Source organism: Saimiri boliviensis, chromosome 3 (genome assembly GCF_048565385.1).
Source record: "Saimiri boliviensis isolate mSaiBol1 chromosome 3, mSaiBol1.pri, whole genome shotgun sequence".
Taxonomy (NCBI): domain Eukaryota; kingdom Metazoa; phylum Chordata; class Mammalia; order Primates; family Cebidae; genus Saimiri; species Saimiri boliviensis.
Window position 1 is genome coordinate 117,534,470 of NC_133451.1, and position 22,372 is coordinate 117,556,841.

General features: G+C 46.2%; 1 protein-coding gene across 5 annotated transcripts in view; it reads left to right on the forward strand.

Annotated features, from left to right (window-relative positions):
• The window catches only part of FAM149A (family with sequence similarity 149 member A), a 63,660-nt gene that overhangs the window by 23,046 nt on the left and 18,242 nt on the right, over nt 1–22,372 (forward strand). For 3 of the 5 annotated variants that reach the window (XM_074396736.1, XM_074396734.1, XM_074396735.1), the window contains 7 exons: nt 11,925–12,035; nt 12,321–12,459; nt 15,100–15,242; nt 16,495–16,620; nt 17,573–17,743; nt 18,788–18,981; nt 20,436–20,590. In XM_074396736.1, the coding sequence (XP_074252837.1) occupies nt 15,157–15,242; nt 16,495–16,620; nt 17,573–17,743; nt 18,788–18,981; nt 20,436–20,590 (732 nt within the window). In that variant the 5' untranslated portion in view covers nt 11,925–12,035; nt 12,321–12,459; nt 15,100–15,156. Of the gene's footprint in view, nt 1–5,329; nt 7,298–11,924; nt 12,036–12,320; nt 12,460–15,099; nt 15,243–16,494; nt 16,621–17,572; nt 17,744–18,787; nt 18,982–20,435; nt 20,591–22,372 lie in introns of those variants that run through there. The other 2 variants (XM_074396733.1, XR_012516943.1) reach the window with 2 other exon arrangements.

Here is a 22,372-nt window from a genome sequence, read left to right on the forward strand (position 1 = left end):
TCAGAGAATCAGATTGGACAGGATGAGTTAGTGAGTATGAGGTGTGTGTGTGTGTGTGTGTGTGTGTGTGTGTGTGTGTGTGTCTTTGTGTATGTGGAAGCGGAGAGAGATTTTTTTAAAAAATTGGTTCACGTGATTGTGGAGGCTTGGGAAGTCCAAAATCTGCAGAGGTGAAAGATTATTTTGGGGGTTGCAATTATATTTTAGCAAATAGGTGAATTTGCAAATAGTGAACCAGAGAATTTCAGAGATCGGATGAGGTCCACCGCATGATGGAGGGTCATCTGCTTCGCTAAGAGCCCACTCAGCTAGTATTAACCACGACCACCACATTCCCCGGTGCTCGTCCACTCTTCCAGGGTCCACTGTACATTACATGGGTTTGTCATGCCTCCTTGGTGTCCTCTGGTCCGAGACCATTTCCCAGACTTTCTTGCTTTGATGACCAATAGAGTTTGGAGGAGCACTGGTTGCGTGTTTTGTGGAATGCCTCTCCACTGGGGTTTGCCTGTGTTTTCATTATGGTGAGACTGGGGTTGTGGGCTTGGTGGGGAAGGCCACAGAGGGGGAAGTGCTGGTCTGGTCTCATCACCTCATCACAAAGGTGCATGTCAACATGACACATGGCAGATGGTGCCAGCCTTGACCACCTGGCTCTGGGAGTGCTTGTCAGGTCCCCCCCTGTAAAGTTACCCCCCACTTCCACACTGCACTCTTGTACTCAAGCCCTACTCAAGTTGGGAGAAGAAGGTGTGAGGCCCGCCTCCTGGAAAGAGGAAAGACACATCACTGGTGTGGAGTTCTTCTGCAGGAAATCCACCTCTTCTTTCCCATTCGTTTGTTTATTTCTCTCAGTCTGGGCTCCTAGAAATTTATTTTGTGCTTTAGTTATAATGCGATAGGGCATGACTTGATTTGTGACTTAGGTTGGTCCAGCTTTGGCCACTTTGGGCTCTTGCACGTTGGCTCCTGTGACATGCTCTCATTCTTTTGTTATTTTTGTTTTTGTTTTGTGAGCACTTTCCTACAGTCTGGCAGTATAAGACGCTCCAGATACATTTTGTATTTCCCTGCCCCAGCCCCAGAATCAGCCACTTCTCCAAGGAGCCCTGGTCTCTCTATTGGAGAATGACATTTGGTGTGGTCTGAATGTTCGTGTCCCACAAAATCCATAGGTTGAAAGCTCTTTTCAGTGAAGTGGCACTAAGGGCGGGGCCTTTAGAAGGCAGTTAGGTCATGATTGCAGAGTCCTTGTGAATAGCAGAGGGCCTGGGGGCTTGTTCACCCTTCTGGCCATGTGAAGATGCAGCTGGAAGGCACCCAGACACTGAATCTGCTGCCACCTTGATCTTGGACTTTCCAGCCTTCAGATCTGTGGGAAATAAGTCATGGCAAAACCCGCAGTTACTTTTGCACCAACCTAATACATTTCCATTGTTGATAAATCACCCGGTCTGTGGTATTTCATTACAGCAGCACAAACGTAGTAAGCAGTGTTAGGAATCACCATCCAGGCCCTGGAGATGCTCACTGCTACTGGGGAAGCTCTGTGGTTACAGAGATGACACAGTTGCATGTATATGTGTGTATTTGCAGAGCAAGGACACCGTTCTGATACGTACAACTTTCAGTTTACGTGATACCCATGTAAAGCCAGGACTGCTCATACTGGATAAACATGAAAGCTGATATGTACTTTTTATGTATTACAGTGCATAATATTAAAATGAACTGGTTAGTACTCTACCTAACATTTAAAAAAAAAAAAAAACACTCAGTTTAAGTAACTCAATGCTTTAAATGCTGAAAAAAAGAATAATTTAACTTACAACTTATTATGTATCTATATGCACTTTCCAAAAATTGTCTCTCATTCACACAAGGAAGACAATATTACTAGCCTTGCTTTAGCTAACATCTGCTGAAAGCATTAAGTTACCAGCTCAGGGTCGCATGGCTAGGGCAAGACAGAGCCAGCATTTGAAATCAAGTCGATTTTTAGAGGAGGTAAATGTTGCTTACAATTTTTGGAATAATTTTGTATTTTATATTACTAATTAATTTTCAGAGGGTGATCACATAGTCACATATACCACTTGTTTTTTGAGACAGTGTCTTGCTTTGTCCACCCAGGCTGGAGTGCAGTGATGTCACCACAGCTTACTGAAACCTCCATCTCCTGGGCTCTAACCAGTCCTCCCGCTTCAGCCTCTCAAGTAGTTGGGACTACAAATCTGTGTGAACACACCAAGCTATTTAATTTTTTTTTAAATAGAGACAAGGTCTCACTATGTTGCCCAGGCTTGTCTTGAACCCCCAAGCTCAAGAAATCCTCCGTGCTTGGCCTCCCAAAGTGCTAAGCCACTGTGCCCAGCCTATATCATTTATTTTATCCTAATGAATTCTCCAGAGTCGGCTAAGGCAGACCCTATTATTTCAGGAATTGAGGTTTCCAATTTACTGACTATAATTACTGGTGCCAGGGTCCTTACCATTAAAATGTAAAACACTTAATAAGATAGAAAGAGTTATATACTTTTCAATTCTCAATTAGGGTTTAAATGATCAAGGAAAGATGGAAAATCATATGGACTAAGTACAAATAACATTGTATTAGGTTTCTCCAGAGAAACAGCCAATAGGAGATCTGTGTCTACCTCAAAATCTGTATCTATTTATATCTGTATAAAGAGATTTATTCCAAGGACTTAGCTGATTGATTACGGAGGCTGACTAGTCACAAGGTCTTCAAGGAGAAAGGCCAAGTTGGAGACCCAGGAGAGTCAGTGAAGTAGTTCCAATCCCAGTTGCTACTGTGTGTTGTTTTTGCTTTTTTATCAATATCTATTCTGACTGGTGTGAGACGGTATCTCATTGTGGTTTTGAATTGCATTTCTCTAATGATAGGTGATGTTGAGCTTTGTTTTATGTGCTTGTTGGCCACATGTAGTCTTCTTTCAAAAAGTGTCTGTTCATGCCCTTCTCCCACTTATTTATGGGGTTGTTTTTTTTCTTGCAAATTTGTTTTTAAGTTTTTTAAAGATACTGGATAGTAGAGCTTTGTGGAATGCATGAAATATAAGTTTAAAATATACACTGGATTTCAAAACTTAGTACACAGAAATTTAAAATATCTAATCACTATTTTTATATTAAAAGGATAATATCTTAGCTATATTAGATTAAATAAAATATGTCATTAAAATTAATTGTCCCTGTTTCTTTCACTTTATAAATGTGAATCCTAGAAAATTTAAAGTTGCATGTATTCACATAATATTTCTATTGGACAGTGGTGATCTAAACCCATCCAATGTGAAGATTTTATCACTTTAAGCAAGCAGCATAGTTTTAGGTTTTGAAATTTGAGAGAAGAGAAAAATGAATTAAGGAATGGTTCAGGTTTTGAACAGAAGTCATAGGAAATATAAAAGTCAGGACTTAGTGGGTTCGTGAAACTTTGACCATCACAATCTCTCCACGCAAAACTGAAAAATGGCCTCTGTGCAAAGTTCAAATCCTAGGCAGTGGTAAAAGTGAAATCAAAGGTTTGTCTTATTAAGATGTCAGATTTAGGGGGATCTCATAGATCCTCTAGGACAAACAATAGGACTTTAAAAAAATCATAAGAGAATTGTCACACCTCTATCTCAAAGGTGGACCAAGGGCCCATCTCAGAGAAGCCATTGTGGTTTGTGACTAATGGAAGGGGTGAACTCTGATAAAATAATGGAAGGGGTGAACTCTGACAAAATTCAAAGAAAACCACAAGGTTCTAAGAGAACTGTATTGGCAGAGTGATGGAAGCACTGCTGGCTTGAACTAAAAGGGGCACGGATTTTTGGACCCCCTTCTCCAGCCTTCTCTGAAAGAAAGCAGGGAGGCTACTCAGTTGCAAACTTAGGCCATTTCTTATCCCTGAGGAAGTCTCAGAGGGTAGAAACAAGAGCCCAGAGGACAGAGCTAAGGGCTGGGGAGAAGGCAGGGAGCAGAAGTGAGTCCTCCCACAGTGGCTGCTGTGTGGCTCTGCTGCCCCTCCTTTTGGACAGGTGCCCTCCGCTGCCCCTCCTGTTGGACAGGTGCCCTCCACTGCCCCTCCTGTTGGACAGGTGCCCATTGCTGCTGTCCTGGCTCTGTCTCACCATTGTCGGCTGGATGTGGGGAAGGTTGCTGCCTTCTCTCTTTAGTTCACAGGTCTTCAGATGTAAAGGAAATAGCCCAAGCAGAAGCCTCATCCACACATGGAGGTGCTTTATTTGATGAAACTTCTGAGCATCTTGAGAGAGCTGGGTGTATCGTGTCTGTGGAGCGGTGTAAATGATGTGTGGCCAGAGGAGGGTTATGGCAGATTAAAGAGTGCCGTCGGTTCTTCCCATTGTGGTGGGTCGGTGGGGGGGTCTGTTTTCCAACTCTTTCATTTTGGGACTGCTTTGATCACAGAGTGCAGTGGAGGAGACACTGCCGGGTGCAGCCTTGAATACAGCTGGCAGCTCCTACCTTGCTTTCTTGGAGCCCTAAGCCGACATATAGAAATTCTATTTTGCTGGAGGGGCTGCTTGGAGAAGTGTGGAGGCCGCAGGAGAGAGGATCCATCTGAGGCCATGCTTCCAGCCACTCCCCACTGCGTGATGTAGGCATGTGAGTGAAGCCTTCTCAGACCCTCCAGACAGGGCCACCCTTTACCTATATGCCACTGAGCGGCCCCACATGGAGCAGGAGAATCGCTCGACCTGCCGGAATTCCTGAATTCTGTGGATTAGGAGCATAGCAAAGTGGCCGTGGATTTAATCTACTACATTTGGGGTGATTTGTTATGGGATAATAGATACCTGGGACATATTCACACACATACATCCTAGCTGTGTGACCTTGAACATATTACTTAAAGTCTCTGTCATCAGTATTTTCCTCAACAAAACAGTGATAATAGTATCTACCTATGGGTATGAAGTAATATATCTAAAATAATATATGTAAAATTATATATATATATATATATATATATATATATATATATATATATAAGTAAAAACAGCTGGCCTATGTTTGGATCTTAAATGACTCTGTGTTTGATTTTTACTTTTTTTTTTTCTTTTGAGGCAGGGTCTTGCTCTGTTGCCCAGGCTGGTCTTGAACTCCTGGGATCTAGTGATCCTTCCACCTTGGCCTCCCAAAACAACTGTGGTTACAGGTGTGCGCCATCACACCAGGCTACTTTCTTTTGTTTCCCTGTCATGTCCGTCTTCCTGCCCCTGGCAATATAAGTAAAGTCAGCGGGTGGGGAGCCGGGGAGAGAGAGCATGGGGAGAAACGCCAGATATAGGTGATGGGGAGGAAGGCAGCAAATCACACTGCCATGTGTGTACCTATGCAACAATCTTGCATGTTCTTCACATGTACCCCAAAACCTAAAATGCAATTAAATTTAAAAAAAGAAAAAAACAAGCTATACACAATAATAATAATAAAAAAAGTAATATCAGTAGGGCAGGGTGGACTTCAGATACCATTAGTTTTCCTGATAGATATGGATACACTTACACACATATCATATATATATATATATATATACACACACACACACACATGTATCAGGATTTAAAATCTCATTGATTTTACAATTTATAATCACTTACCACTTTTATAAAAGTGGGGAGGATCCCAGTGTCCTTAGTTCAACAGTGGATTACTGTTTTTTTTCGTTTGTTTGTTTTTGAGACTGAGTCTCCCTCTGTCGCCCAGGCTGGAATGCAATGGCGCCATCTTGGCTAATGCAACCTCGGGCCCCCCGGGTTGAAGTGATTCTTGTGCCTCAGCCTCCCGAGTAGCTGGGATTACAGGCACACACCACCACACTCAGCTAATTTTTGTGTTTTAGTAGAGACTGGGGTTTCGCCACGCTGGCTGGGCTGGTCTCGAACTCCTGATCTCAAGTGATCCACCCACCTCAGCCTCCCAAAGTGCTGGGATTACAGGCGTGAGCCACCCTGGCTGGACTACTGCTTTTGTTACTGGTAGTGGTTTCTTATCATGCTGGGGTGGTCCATCAGAAATAAACCGGGCGTTTTACTAAAAACTCAGAAAGACATGATTCACTTCTGTAAACGCAGGATATTGAGCAGGAGAAATAATTTGTACCTGTTGAAACTTAGATGGCCTCAGCTCTCAAAAGAGACTGGCTATGGCAGGACCGGGATGAAAAGTGTACGGCACTTGGTGAACTAACTGTCATTACTAAAATCCCTGTCCTGAAGCCTTCTCAGACCCCGCAGACCAGACTACCCTCCACCTGTATGCCACTGAGCGACCCCACGTAGAGCAGAAGAATCACTCCACCTGCCGGTATTCCTGAATTCTGTGCATCATGAGCATAACAAAATGACCTGATTACTTACATATGGGGTGGTTTGTTCTAGGGAAAGGCATGCCTAGTGCAGGGCCCACCTTCTGAGACTAGGCTCAGAAAATGCGGTTCCCCTCGAGCCCAGCTGCTCTGCTCCTGGTGTGATCCTGAGCCTCCAAAACGGAAGCAAGCGCGTGTTAATAACGCAAGAGGAGGCCTGCTCCGGGCTGCGTGAGCCTGCAGGGCAGGACGGGCGTGGACGGGCCCAGTCTTGAGTGTGCCTGCTCAGATCTAGCGTTCCTGTTGATGGAGTAACGGAGCTCGCATTGACCGGATCCAGGCTTCAGTTTTTAAACTCAATCGCCCACTCCCCACCCCAGCCCCGGGTCTGCAGCCTTTGATGGGGCGGGGACAGGCGAGATGGTCCTGTGGTTCTTCTTTCTTTCTTAAGTGGGTGAAATCCGATTTGGAAGAGGGAAGGGCAGCCAGCACCTGCCTGCATAGCCCCGGCCACGGAGACCCCGGAAGGCGTAGGGAGGCCGGGCTGTGTGCTGCGGGCCGCTCCTGGGCTGGGAAACCGCCCGGCAGGGAGCTGGGGTGGGCGGGCGCGGCCTGGATTAGCGGGTGGGGGCCGGGCCGGCGAGGGTGCCGTGCAGCGCAGGGCGGAGGAGGCGGCGCCGGGTGCGGGCGTGGGGAGGATCTGGAGAGGGAAGGGGCGCGCAAGCCTCGCGGACCCCGGGCGCGCCCGGGCCGCCTGAGCTGGGCCGGCGGCGCGGTGGGCGCAGGCTCGGGCGGGCGGGGAGCTCCGGCCCGGGAGTTGCGGGGGCCGCGGGCGCGCGTGACCGGCTGTCCGCGTGGGGCCGGCGCGCGGTGTCCCTCCCTGACAGTGCCCGAGCCTAGCGCGGGGCCCGGCGCGGGTTCCGCGAGCACAGGCCTGGGGCTGATCGTGATCGGGTGAGTCTCATCCGCAGCCGGGCTCGTCTTCCGGCCGCTCCGCGGGCGACGTGCGCGGTGTCCTTTGCCCGGGGCTGGCTGCGTCTGGCCCGGACTTCCCCGCGGGCACCCGGGAATCGTCCGGCCTGCCCGGGCACGGCTCACGCCAAAGGGACTCCTCTGTCGCCGCGGCCGCGCCTGGGACTTGCTGGTCTCGGTCGTGGGGGTGTGAATGTTGCGTGCTGAGCAGCGGCTTCCCATGGCCACACTGGAGTGCCCGGTGTGCCACCCGGTCCAGAAAACCAGCCTGCACTTTAGAGTACAGTGCTTACGTGAACTAGGAATAGAAAATTCTGAAAGCTGCTGTCAGTGTTTGACATTAGAATTTCTACAGAGCAGTAGAGCAGAGCTTTGTGGACCCTCAAGAAGCAGCCTAAAAAAGTAACACTTTCCCTGACAGCTGGAATGGAGTCATGGAGATTGGAACTCCCCCTTAACCTGCACGCCCCAACAAATGAGTGCAACACAGTTTAGTGTCTGCACTTCAATCCACCCCACGAAGCCCTGGGTCCTGTCCCCACATCAGCAGCCTTGCTACATTTAAAGAGCATGGACGGGAACTAGTGTAGAACCTGCATGTCTATGTATTGAGTAATAGAAGCTTCGTAGACAGGCCACCTCATTCAAGGTTTCAGACACTTGAAGGATGCATCTGGTAAGTTGTGTAGACTTTTTTAGACTGTGTAGGATGTATACTAGTCCATAATTTACATGGGGATTAAAGAGGTTCAACATTATGCCTGGAGGATCTGTACAGTTCTTGGTTAGAAAACAGAGAAACCAAAGAACGAAAAGAAAATGTGAAAGAAAAAGAAAGGGATTTTTCTAGGCTTTGCTCTTAATTCATGACGTTAGTCACTTGTGGTCCTGGAGAGACACGCAGCTCAGTGGGCTGCGTCCCGGAAGAAACTGCATCCTTATCTTCCTTGTACTCGTGGGTAGTCACAATGATATGGGCTTGAATTCCTGTTCACCTAGTTTTTTTGTGTGAATTGTGTGGTCAAGTTTGTATGTTATTACACTGAACTCTGAAGCTCAAGAAATTGCTCAAAAGGAGACACAGAGGGGAAGGGCAGAGAAGAAAAATAATGGAGAAATGGTGTGGAAGCAGGGGAGGCTTTTTTTTTTTTTTTTTTTTTAGACGTAGTCTCACTCTTGTTGCCCAGGCTGGAGTGCAAAGGCGCAATCTCGGCTCACCGCAACCTCTGCCTCCCGGGTTTAAGCGATTTTTCTGCCTCAGTCTCCCAAGAAGCTGGGTTACAGGCATGCACCACCATGCCTGGCTAATTTTTGTATTTTTAGTGGAGATGGAGTTTCTCCATGTTGGTCAGGCTCATCTTGAACTCCCGACCTCAGGTGATCTGCCTGCCTCAGCCTTCCAAAGTGCTGGGATTACAGGGGTGAGCCACTGCGCCCGGCCGGAAGTAGGGAGGTTTTAAAGCATCCAATTCATAATAATCGGTGTGGCTGTTACCTATCTTCCCATTCCCCCCACCCCTGCATCCCAAGACGTCCTGGCCTCAGCTCCACATCCAAGACAGTGTGAAGCCTGGTCCTGGAAAGGATATGGTGTGTTGGGAAGTGACATGAGTTCCTCTGTTTTGTAAATAATTTTCTTCTTAATTTGAAAAGACATTCCACCCTTTCCCCTGAAAAAGAGTGAATTTCCTAGAGGAAGAAATTATTCATTGAAAACAAAACAAACTGGCATGCGCCCCATTGAATTTAGCTCTGACTTTGAACAAAAGGCGGAGGAGGAGCTAGAAGCAGGAAAGGTGGTCTTGAGCAGAGCAGACGCTCCATTTGGAGGTGAAAACCATTGGTGAGGGGGAACATCAGCTCCCAAAAGAAGAGCTGTGAGTTTTTAACTAGTAAAAAATTATCCAGTAATGTCTTGAATCTGGGGAATATTTTCATATCCAATCATAATATAATCCTATGTTTCAGGCATAAATCTTCAGAGTAATTCTATAGTGAAAATGAATTCTGCATTTGAGTTGCTAATTTCATCTTTGCACGTTGATTCTTTCAACAGAGGGCCTCTTTTGTGTGATGAGCGTGATTTCAGGTGCTTAGATTAAAAGATGAATAAGGTGTCAAGGTCACAACAGAAAGTGAAAATGTGAAAAGAGCTATATAACACAAAATATTATGGGAAGTCCAAAGAACACAGCATCTTCATAGAGTAGCATGTGATGATGATGACAGCAGTGAGAGGCCAGGTGTGGTGGCTCGTGCCTGTAGTCCCAGCAGCTTTGGAGGCTGAGGCAGGAGGGTCACTTGAGCACAGGAGTTCAAGATCAGACTGGGCAATATAGCGAGACCCCATCTCTACAAGACATTACAAAGCCAAGCGTGGTGGTAGACACCTGTGGTTCCAGCTACTGGGGCGGCTGAAGGTGGGAGGCTAACTTGAGGCTTGGAGGTTGAGATCCTGCCACTGCCCTCTAGCCTGGGCAGCACAGCAAGACCCTGTGTGAAATAATAATAATAATCTAACAACAATAATAGCAATGAGCAGGTAAACCTGCTTTATCTAGCACTGATTAAATACTTCGTATACTTTGTCTACAGATGTGAACACTGCGTTCAGGAGAGGAAAAGTGACTTGCTTGAAGCCTCAGTGGCAGAGCAAATTTGAATCCTCTATGATTATTCTATAGATGTGTATCATAAAAGAACAATGTTTTAGTTAGTTCATCATGCGGAATTTTAAAATTCTTTCTCAAATCATATGTTAACTCATATACCAGTATGTTTTTCTTAGTGTTCCAAACAAATCTATTTGATGGAATTTTTAGTTGATTGTTATTTTATGTTATTAGTATTTGTATGTTTCCCTATAAGGTTATCGAGTCACATGTAAGCAAGAAATAATTAATAGCTTGAAAGCAACTGAAGAGGGCTAAAGGTAAAACGGTGTGTCAGCATCAAGCTTGTTCTATATTCTTTTCTCTGGTGGCCTTTCACACCTTTACTCTCAAAGTTACCTGGTTGTACTTAAGATATATAAGCAATAAGGGGAAGAAAAAACATCATATAATTCTATTATTCTCTCTTGCACAAGGTACATCTATGGAAGGCAGAGGTTATTGCTAATCTGTAATGGTAATAAATTTGTTTTAAAAAATTCCCTTTATTGGCCGGGTGTGGTCGCTCATACCTGTAATCCCAGTACTTTGGGAGGCCGAGGCAGATGGATCACTTGAGGTTAGGAGCTCGAGACCAGCCTGACCAACATGGTGAAACCCTGTCTCTACTAAAAATACAAAAATTAGCTGGGTGTGGTGGCAGGTGCCTGTAATTCCAGCTACTCAGGAGGCTGAGGCAGGAGGATTGCATGAACCCAGGAGGTAGAGGTTGCAGTGAGTGGAGATCAGTTAGGTAGAATTATAATTGAAAGCAAAAGCAAACTTTAAAAAAATGCATTCTTGAGTGGTGTCCTTATTAGAAATATTAAAAGTTGAAGTTTTTCCTGATTCATTACCATATCTTATGTTAATATATGTTTTATTTGTAAGGGAAAATAAGATTTCTATTAAAGAACAGAAGTTGTTGATTGTTAAACATTAGGAAGATATTTTGACTAAAGGAAGTAAATGTTTTAAGCGGTTCGTTGAAAGGACATTTCAATGATTAACAGGAACAGTGCTATACCAGTTAGGCTTAATAGTTTATTTAACATCTAGATATTAAATGGGGAACTAAAACAGAAGAAATACCTTTTGTTTAGAAATAATAAACAGCAATGCTAAATTAAAGCAAGTTAGATGTCTGTGAGGCTTCTAGGTGAGTTGAGATAATTTGATGTTTCTTAGTTAACATGGGATTAATGATTTTTTTGCTGGAGGGCTTGTTGGGTTTTGCAAGTATAAGGGGCCTGGTCAAGGGACAACTGGGACCTGAAATTCCTGAAATACTGTGAACTGTTTGGGGGCAACTTTCACTTCTCTGGCTAAGTCACAAAAAGTTGATGTTGTTTTTAGTTCACATAAAGGTGCACGTAGGTTAATGGAAATCTTGATTTTAAGAAAAATAGAAAATGGACTGGGACAAATGGCTAAAGCCTGTAATCCTAGCACTTTGGGAAGCCAAGGTGGGTGGATCACGAGGTCAGGAGTTCAGGACCAGCCTGGCCAACATGGTAAAACCCCATCTCTACTAAATATACAAGAAAAAAATTAGCTGGTCATGGTAGTGGGCGCCTGTAATCCCAGTTACTCAGGAGGCTGAAGCAGGAGAATTGTTTGAACCCAGGAGGTGGAGGTTGCAGTGGCCTGAGATTATGTCACTGCACTCCAGCCTGGGCAACAGGGTGAGACTCCGTCTCAGAAAAAAAAAGAAAAGAAAGGAAGAAAAGAAAAAGAAAAATGACAAGGTCCTAAGCCTCAGTTTCTTGAGGATGTGGTGTGTGTGTGTGTGTGTGTGTGTGTGTGTGTGTGTGCACAAACTTATGCACAGGTGGCTTTGGAGGAATGTGGCAGAAGAAGAGGAGGAACTGTATACAAAAAGGAAATTGTAAAAGTCTTAATGAATAAAACTATATTATTACATTAGGGAGACTTTTCATGTGTTATTTTATTTCCAGAAGAGGACTGTCAGAAGGATGTAGAAAACCCAGTTTTTCTGTGAGAAGCAAAGATCCTTTACCTATACATTTTACAAGAAATGTGCAGAAAGCCATTGATAGATATACCTGGTAAGAATTCATCTTGTTCTTTGCTTCAGATTGCAAAACCAGAAGATGCCCGTAACGAATGTGGGAAGCAAAATCAGTGATTAGATACATTTCTAAAAGTGAAATGCAGTTTTATTGTTAGCCTAGTATAAACATCACACTGTAAAAATATTTCGAAATTAGTATACTGTGAAATTAACAAATATATTTAATGAAAGAGCAAGCAGCCTCAGAGAAGTGAGGCCACTGTAGCAGTCCGAGCCCTTCCAGCAACTGTGATTTCTTTGCCTGTGTTCATTCCCGCAGTGAGTCCCCACCATCGTTTTCCTCCAGCGGAAGCTGCACACCCACGGGAGGCCACACCTCTTGGTCTGGGTCAGCCACGCAGAGCTCCACCACCAGCTCATCCACGGAGAAGGGCTCCCTTTATTCCTGGAGAGATGACGTAGGTCTTGGAATATTGTGGATCATCTTGTAATTACAATTTATAGTGGAGAATTGCTTCCTTATGTTCGATTTTTTTTAACCAATTATAAACACATGACCTACTGCACACATACATGTACATATATATACAAGCATGTGCATGTTACATGTGAAAATAACACCGCCAACTATGGAGAAAAGTAAACCCGTGATCTCCTGGCCCCGTCTTAGCTGCCGGCAGTCTTCTTGTTTCCAACCTGCAGCCAGCTCTCCCGTGTGTTCCCCGGGACTTCTTAGATGGTATCCTTGGCCAGAAATTCAGGACAAACCCTGACAACTAAATACTTGAATAAGCAAAAACTGCTGGAAAAGTAAAAGTTGTGATAGTCGTTAAGATTAGAGCCCCCCACCCTCCACCCCACATCGCCAATATTCCCAGTCAGATATTTCACCTTCACCTCCTACCCCAGGGGGAGCTGTTGCCTCTGGCCTGCTTCTGTCTGTGTGAGCCTGGGACTCTGGCTGGGTGAGCTCTGCTCCCACGGCTCCAGTGCCGCTGGCTCAGGAGCTCACTGGCTCCACTGGCTCCTCCCTCCAAGGGGCTCTGAGAATCCCAGGACACAGCCTTTTGTAATGCCCACCTGGTACAGCACCTTCGGTGTTCTGTTTTACCTCGTTTGTGCTGTTTTTCTTTCCTTCCTTTTCTTCTTCTTCTCCTTCTCCTTCTCCTTCTCCTTCTCCTTCTCCTTCTCCTTCTCCTTCTCCTTCTCCTTCTCTTTCTCCTTCTCCTTCTCCTTCTCTTTCTCCTTCTCCTTCTCCTTCTCCTTCTCCTTCTCCTTCTCCTTCTTTCTCCTTCTCCTTCTCCTTCTCCTTCTCCTTCTCCTTCTCCTTCTCCTTCTCCTTCTCCTTCTCCTTCTCCTTTTTTTTTGACAGAATCTTGCTCTGTTGCCCAGGATGGAGTACAGTGACACAATCTCCAGGATGGAGGTTCACTGAAATCTCCGCCTTCCTGGTTCAAGCGATTCTCCTGCCTCAGGCTCCCGAGTAGCTGGTTTTACAGGTGTGCGTCACTATGCCCAGCTAATTTTTGTATTTTTAGCAGAGATGGGGGTCTCACCATGTTGGCCAGGCTTGTTTCGAACTCCTGACCTCAGGTGATCCTCCTGCCTTGGCCTCTTAAAGTGGTGGGATTATAAGCGTGAACCACTGTGCCTGGCCTGTTTGCTTTCTTTAAAAGTGATTCTCCACTCCCATAGCACATGTGAATCCGCTTTTGCCTGTAGCTGTACAGCTGTGATTCTCAGGGGAGCAGGCAATGGAGGGGCACCAAAGGGGTCTGGAAGGGACCCAGCTCAGCACCGCTTGGAGGACCTTCCATGCACGCGCCTCGCTCACTTAGGGGTAGCTGCCCCCTTCCTCACCCTGATGCCCACTCACCGCCACCCCTCAAACCTGCCTTTCTTGGTAGAAGGCTCACACCACTGCTTCATTCTGCCTAAATTCTAGGATTTTTTAGTTCAACATTTAATGGAATTACCAGGGAAATTCATATAAATTCCATTTATAGAATTAAAAATACTTCAGACCCAGACCCTGTAATTGCTTTTCATTTTAATTTTAAAAAATATATTTACTTATTGATGGGAAATATTTGCAAAAGGAATAGAATGCAAAAGCTTAGAGAAATGAAAGTGAGCCTCTCCCATGCCCCAGCCACCCAGGCTCCTCCTGGGAGATAAATATTATTATTAATTTTCCTTTTATTTGTATTTTGAAAGAAATAATTCAACTTCCCTGTAATCTGGGAATCTGGTTCATTTTCAGTTTGAGAGAGGAATTAATGCAGAAAATAACAAATAGCATTCTATAAAAATCAACCTGGACTGACCATCTGCGGACAGGTGTGTCTGACTGAGTCCACAGTTTCCCTGTGAATTGTAGAGATTCCTGTGCTTCTAGAAACCCACATGGTGGGGATCTCACCTTGGCTTTGAGCTCTAGGAGAGTTGCCTCCCAGATGAGACCATCTAGGAAGGCTGAGAGGTTCTCTCTTCTCCAATTCCCTGCAGCCAAGTGCAAGAATCTCCGAAAGCCTGAGGAAAAATCAATACTCAGGCCTCACCCTACTAACCAGACTTCTTAAGATAAGGCTTTTTTAAAAAGTTTTTCCAGTTCATCGATTTAAGGAGGTTAATAGCCCTTTCTACGAAAGTAATTTCCTTTTCTGTGGTATCATCAGAAGAAAAATACATCTTGTATTTTGCAGGTGTGCTTAGGTGTGTCAGGTCCAGCTCTGTGAGGGACATGCGGCTGCATGTGTGTGTGCAGACACAGATGTGGGTGTGTCTGCGTATCCACACCGATGTCTATGGCAGCGGGAATACCTATACCTGCATCCATGTGAAATCTCGAGTCTCATAACTCCTGTGGTAGAAGTTTTCTCTATTTAACAGTAAAAGAATCTAGGCTCAGAATGAGATGGGATTTCTCAGAAAGGTGACAGCTGGAGCAGGGCTGTGTCTGACTGCAAAGCCACCTTTTTACCACGTGGTGCACCTGCCTACATCGTGGGCCACATTAAACACAGAAGTAGCATTGACCGAGAAGGCCGAGCTTCTGTCACTTTTAGTGTTATAACTAACGTGCATTTCTGCTTCAGGAATTTGATGAAGCCAGCGCACAGACCGTGCAGCGGTTACTCTGGGAGGTGGAGGAAATGCTATTTGAAGGGAAAGTGAACCCTCAGACCCAGAGTCTGCTGGCCGAATGCGGGGAGTGGACAAGAAGATCCCTCCATCTGAGGTGGGGCCTGGTTGGTGGAAGTTCTCTGGGGCGGGTTTGCGAAGCGCCTACCCCTAACCTGCCTTGATACAGTCAGTACATTTAGACTGAATGCACCTGCCCAGCCAGAGTATGGACGCAGAGCGCAGTCCTTCACTGAGAGGTCACTTCCCTGGTTATGGTGTCTGAGGAAATACTGAGACATTCCAATGCTCATGCGCCTTTTAATTTGCAAGAAGCAAATTCAGTTTGTCCTGAGGAGGTCATTGCACATGTAGTGATTGCAGGAACGGTGGAGGCCACCTGTGACCTTCACATTCACTCTGTGTGTGAGCAGCAGTGTCTGTTTGCTTCCCAGAACACAGCGAGGGCGGGCAGTGATTATCGCTGGACAGCTGGTCAGATGCGTCTTCCCATCTCACCCCATTATGTAGGGAGGATCACATATTATTGATTTTTATCAAAGATGGAGAATATGGATTGGGAAGGAAGGCAAGCTTTTCTTTCAGTCACTCAGCCAGCTTCCTGGGGGACAGTTTATCAAAGTTACCTGAGTTCCTCTAGATTCTATCTGGGGAGGATGAATTAGAACACTCATGTAAATGTGGCCGGATTTCCTGCTTACATCGACTAGGTAACTTTTACAGAAATCTTGACCACCTAGGGTTTTTTGCCTTTTCTATCCCTAATAAGCCACCTGCCTTAAAGAGTATGATGTGCCCACTAGATACCAATTGTGGACACTCAGTTTCCTGGGTATGGTCACTCACCCGAAACTCAGGAGCGCACACTTATTCTTGTCACTGCCATCTTACATCACTGATAGAAATGGAAGGAAGGCGGAAAAGGAAAGACTGCAGGTACATCAGCCCAGTGTGCGTATTTACGTGTTTTTATTGTTGTGTTTGTGTTGAACTGCATACTAGTTAATGTATATGGAGAGCTTCTCTGTGCCCAGTGTGGCCTTAGACACCTGAGTCTGTCATACACGATGAGCCCTGCAAGGTAACCGTTACCATCCTGTTTTGTAAACGAAGGACAGAAAATCAAATCAGCCTGAGAACCTTGCCTGAGACTGAGTCAGTGAAAGAACAATCTAGCCTAAACTCTCAAAGCCACACTCTTGTGTGATGCGTGATGCTTCCCACATACCCATACACACCTTATCATATCATCCTCGTGCCTGCAAAATCATTGTCTCCTCCTTTTAAAATCCCAAAACGTTTTCCCTTTGTCTGATCCAAATGTGAGTCGCTTCTCTTTTACCTTGCAGAGTATTAGGAAGACAACTGATCCTGCCCACTGATGAGGGCGTCCAGCATTTCCAGGGCAGCGCTCCTGGCTCCGCGGTCCACAGACCCCCACTCGGTGCCTGCAGACACAGCAGCAACATCAGAGAGTATGTTCCGATAAGCTACTCTCAAAAAGTATTGTTAGCTGTATTTTAGTTATACTTTTACACGTTTATCTCATCCACAAGCCTCGGTACCACGCGGTTTGGAAATGTAGATTCTAATGAAGCGCAGGTACAGAGAAGAGTTTTTACAAGATGCTTTTGATTCTGAATTGACAGCAGGTGTATGTGTGTGCTTATACACATAGATATGTAAAATATGTCTGAGTACACGTGCACACACACGGTAGTCACCTTCAACGTGTGTCCAAAGGTGCTGTGACAGGCGGACTGGGCGCAGGCCGGAAGCCACCCCGCTGTGATGGGTTGTAAGCTGCAGGCAGTGGCAGCAGGAGAAATGAAGCTCTGTCCTGCCATCTGCTCACTGGCAGATTTTGATGGCTCTCTATCCATTCACACATAGTTGGTATGCTGTGACACAAAGTGATCCCTTCACTGCAACCAAAGAGGGCACAAACTTAGAGAATACTTTCGGCTTTTAGAAGCCCTTAAATTTTTTTTTTTTTTTTAATTACTGATTTTTTTTTTCTTTTTTTTTATTGCATTTTAGGTTTTGGGGTACATGTGATGAACATGCAAGATTGTTGCATAGGTACACACATGGCAGTGTGCTTTGCTGCCTTCCGTCCCCTCACCTGTATCTGTCATTTCTCCCCATGCTATCTCTTCCCACCTCCCCACCCCCCCGCCCCTCCCCCATTTCCCCCCAACAGACCCCAGTGTGTAGTGAGAAGCCCTTAAAATTTTTAGTGATGCCTGTATTCAAGTGTTTTTAAGGATTTGAGTTTTTTCCAATGTAATAATCAATAGTTTTTGGGGGGATTCTGTACCTTACACATAATTTAAAGTTTCGCCGTAATCATTTAAGCATTGCATTCTTGGTATTATATAAACTCCATGGGGAATCTGTTTTTTTTTTTTTTTTTTTTTTCCATAGGTTGTGCGTCTCTGGCTCTCAGTTAGTCCCAGTGGCACTCTCAGCCTCTGCTCTGCCAGGCCCTCACGGTACAGGGATTGCTGACCTAGCAGCACATTCATGGCTGGAAGAGGAGGTTTACCTTGTGGATGGGAAGATCGAAGAGTATTTTGCTTTTGACAGAAAAGAGAGGTAAATTGGGTCTTACTCGACATTGACCTCCGAAAATAAGATGAATTTATTTGACATTTATTGTTATTGTATGCTCCTTTAGTGTTTTATTTTTTTCTCACCCAAAAGATTTCCATTCTTTGGAGAGTAATGACTCCCCAGAGCTTTGATCCGTAGCAGGGGGTGCACGTGCAGGAATGGTGAAGAGCGTGTTCAGCAGGCTTGTGCAAGCAGACAATGTTCCTCGAAGGCCTGGTCCAGGGGCTCCGTTTTCCCTATCACTGGTTGCCTGAAACGGCCCAAGCGTTCCCGCCTCTGCTCTAAATGTGTATTTTGTTCCTAATCAAAAACTACAAATATTACCTGATACAAATTTGCCTCATGATTGAAAATTGAAACATTTTAAGTAACACCGATAAAACAAGTCTTACCAAATGTAAGAAGACTGAAATCAAGCATCTTTTTTTGACCTCTGTGGTATGAAGCTGAAAGTCAGTAACAGGAAGAAAACTGGAAAAGTCACAAATAAATATGTGGAAACTAATCAACCAGTCAGGAGGGCAAAGAAGAAATCAAAAGAGAAATCAGAAAACGCATTGAGACAATTAAAATGGAAACACGGCATGTTAGAACCAAACTTACGGGATACAGTAGACTCTAAGGGAAGCTTATGGCGGTAAATGCCTACATTAAGAAAAGAGAAAGAGCTCAAACCAACAACCTAACTTTATACCTGAAGGAATGAGAAAAAGAGCAAACCAAGCCCAAACTTAGCAGAAGGGAGAAAATAACAAAGATCCGAGCCGAAGTAAACGAAAAGAGACTAGAAAAAAAGAAAGATCAGTGAAACCAAGCGTTGATATTTTGTTTGGTTTATTTCCCCCACCCGGTTTTATGCGTGTGTAATTGACAAAAATTATATATGCTACAAAAGAACAATGCTGTTTAACCAAGAATATGTGTATTAATATATGTATAAATGTACATACGTGGATGTGTGTAGATAGAATTATTTTAACTCTAAGCATTGATATTTTAGTAATTGGAGTGGGTCTTTATCCTTAGTGAGGACAACCGTCTTGAACAAAAACCAGCAGCTCAGCTCGGTAGGAAATGGCGCAAACTCGGACTTCCTCCTGTCTCCCCTCATGACTGTGTCAAAGATGCCGTGACAGCAGAAGTGTTTGATCACGTCTGGACAAATGTGGTAGAAGTTTTGCAAGAGCTGATTAGAAAACACTGGGAAACTACACTCACAGGTACTTATGTGCAGGAGTCGGCTTCATAAAAAGAGAAACAAAATCCCTGCCCCTCAGCCCTGCGCCCCTGCTCCTCAGCTTGGCCATACCTAGAACATGGTCAGTGAGAAGACAAGTGGGTGTTCTGACTTTATTCACGAGGGATCTTCAGTCCCTTCAAAAAGGACGCTATTGTGTTTTGCATTATAAAAAATAATGCAGTGCTGGCTGGGCATGGTGGCTCACGCTTGTAATGTCAGCCCTTTGGGAGACCCTGGCATGTAGATCATCTGAGATCAGGAGTTCGAGACCAGCCTGGCCAACGTGGTGAAACTCTGTCTCTACTAAAAATACAAAAATTAGCCAGGTGTGGTGGTGCATACCTGTAATCCTGGCTTCTTGGGAGGCTGAGGCAGGAGAATTGCTTGAACCCAGGAGGCGGAGGTTGCAGTGAGCCAAGATTGTGCCATTGCACTCCAGCCTGGGCAACAAGAGCAAAACTCTTATCTCAAAAAAAAAAAAAAAAAAAGCAAAAAAAAAAAAAACAAAACAAAACAAACAAACAAAAAAACCCAGAATGCAGGAGGCATGGTGACTAACACCTGTAATTCCAGAACTTTGGGAGACCAAGGCAGGAGAATTGTTTGAACCCAGGGGTTCAAGGCCAGCTAGGGCGACATAGCAAGACCCCATCTCTTCAGAAAATAAAAATGAAAAGTTAGCCAGGCATGGTGGTACATGCCTGTAGGCATAGCTACTCAGGGGGCTGAGATGGGAGGATCCCTTGAGCTCAGGAATTCGATGTTAGAAGTCAGCTATGATCATGCCACTGCACCCCATCCTGGGCAACAAAGTGAAACCATTTTCCCCCACAAAATAGCAATGCATATGATTGCAGTCTGGAAAACACAAAGAAATACACAAGAACAAGGCTGGAAGTCACGTTTTTGTTACAGTAAAAAAAAAGTAATCGTTAATAATGAGATATTTGTATTTATTCATGATCTCATCTGTCATATAAAATGTAAATATAGCTAATTGAATAATCCTTTAGTTGTCTTGTTTCAAAATATAAAATATTCTCTAAACTTAACATTGAACAGAAACAAATCATAAAAATGTCAGTGATGGATGTTAATGACTAGTTTTATTCATCAGTTTGTACAATAAGGCCATAATCCTGTTAACCTAAATCCTGTTCTTTTTCTGGTATTTAAGGGACTGGTTGGGCTTTATCACGTGCTGAGACTCTTATTGCGCACTGTATAATCTGTTTCTCCACGTCCCACTGTGACTCCAGTCACAGCAGCCGGTTGCTCCATGGGGGTCTCTGCCCTCCGTAGCAATGAGTGTAGTGGGTATAGCATGGACTCGTGGTAGCTCAATAACAGATATTCTCAATTAAGAGTGAATTCTCAGTATTTGTATTAGATAATCTGATGTCTCTGGGAATATTGATTCTTCTGTTGACACAGCAGGGGAAAAGCAGAGAGAAAAATTGAAAGTCGTTGGAAACAGATTTCCGCATGCCCTCATTCCACGCGCTCAGGCTGATGGAGCCAGTGGCCCCGGGTCTGGAAGCTCTGAGGCTCGCTGCGTCTCCCTGGCTTCTCATCTGAACCCGCCCCAGGTCGGTGTTTTCACACCTTCTCTCTCTCTCTCACCTTCAATCTGTGTGTCTCTAACCTCCGTGTGTCAAGAGCGTTGTTCTGTTAAACTGTGGTATTGAGATATTTGGGGCTGCCTTCCACTCTGCCTGCAGCGGGGGCCACGTAGGCTCTCCATGGTAACTTAAAAAGAAACCTTCGCAATATCACAGTGCCAGGAGTTCTCGACGTCCTGCCCACGAAGGAGGAGGATGTCCTCAGGTTCCTGGCAGTAGGAGCCCACGCAGGCGGCACCCCCTTGTACATCTACAAAAGGAACAGCAATGGCATCTCCGTCATCAATCTGAAAGGACCTGAGAGAAGCTGCTGGTGGCATTGTTGCTGTTGAAAGTCCTGCTGATGTCCCTGTCATGTGCTCCAGGAATACTGGCCGGAGGGCTATGCTGAGGTTTACTGATGCCACCAGAGCCACTCCAACTGCTGGCCGCTTCACTCCTGGAACCTTCGCTCGCCAGATCCAGGAAGCCTTTCGGGAGCCGTGTCTGCTGGTGTTACTGATCCCAGAACAACCGCCAGCCTGCCACAGAGGCGTCCTGGGCTAGCCTACCTCCCATTGCTCTGTGGAGCACAGATGCTCCTCGGTGCTGTGTGGAAGCTGCCATCCCCTGCAACAAGGGAGCTCGCTCAGTGGGCCTGAAGGGGTGGCTGCTGGTTCAGAAAGTTCTGAGCGTGCGTGGCACCATTCCCCAGGAACACCCACGGGAGGTCATGCCTGACCTCTGCTTCTACAGAGACCCTGAAGAGATTGAGAGGGAAGAGCAGCCTGCTGCTGATGAAGCTGTGGCCAAGTGGGGATTTTAGGGGTATGGACTGCCCCAGTGCCTGCTGAGTACTGCCGCCCAGACAAGGTACAGGCCCAGCCCCTGCGTGCACTAACCCTCAGCCTGGAGGTGCAGGCCCAGCCCCTGCGTGCACTAACCCTCAGCCTGGGGGTGCAGGCCCAGCCCCTGCATACACTACAGCTCAGCCTGGGGGTGCAGGCCCAGCTCCTGTGCACACTACAGCTCAGCCTGGGGGTGCAGGCCCAGCTCCTGTGCACACTACAGCTCAGCCTGGGGGTGCAGGCCCAGCTCCTGTGTGCACTAACCCTCAGCCGGGGGGTGCAGGCCCAGCCCCTGCATGCACTAACCCTCAGCCTGGGGGTGCAGGCCCAGCCCCTGCATACACTACAGCTCAGCCTGGGGGTGCAGGCCCAGCTCCTGTGCACACTACAGCTCAGCCTGGGGGTGCAGGCCCAGCTCCTGTGCACACTACAGCTCAGCCTGGGGGTGCAGGCCCAGCTCCTGTGTGCACTAACCCTCAGCCTGGGGGTGCAGGCCCAGCCCCTGCATGTACTAACCCTCAGCCTAGGGGTGCAGGCCCAGCCCCTGCATACACTACAGCTCAGCCTGTGGGTGCAGGCCCAGCTCCTGTGCACACTACAGCTCAGCCTGGGGGTGCAGGCCCAGCCCCTGCGTATACTACAGCTCAGCCTGGTGGTGCAGGCCCAGCCCCTGCATGCACTAACCCTCAGCCTGGGGGTGCAGGCCCAGCCCCTGCGTGCACTAACCCTCAGCCTGGGGGTGCAGGCCCAGCCCCTGCATGCACTAACCCTCAGCCTGGGGGTACAGGCCCAGCCCCTGTGTGCACTAACCCTCAGCCTGGGGGTGCAGGCCCAGCCCCTGCCTGCACTAACCATCAGCCTGGTGGTGCAGGCCCAGCCCCTGCATACACTACAGCTCAGCCTGGGGGTGCAGGCCCAGCTC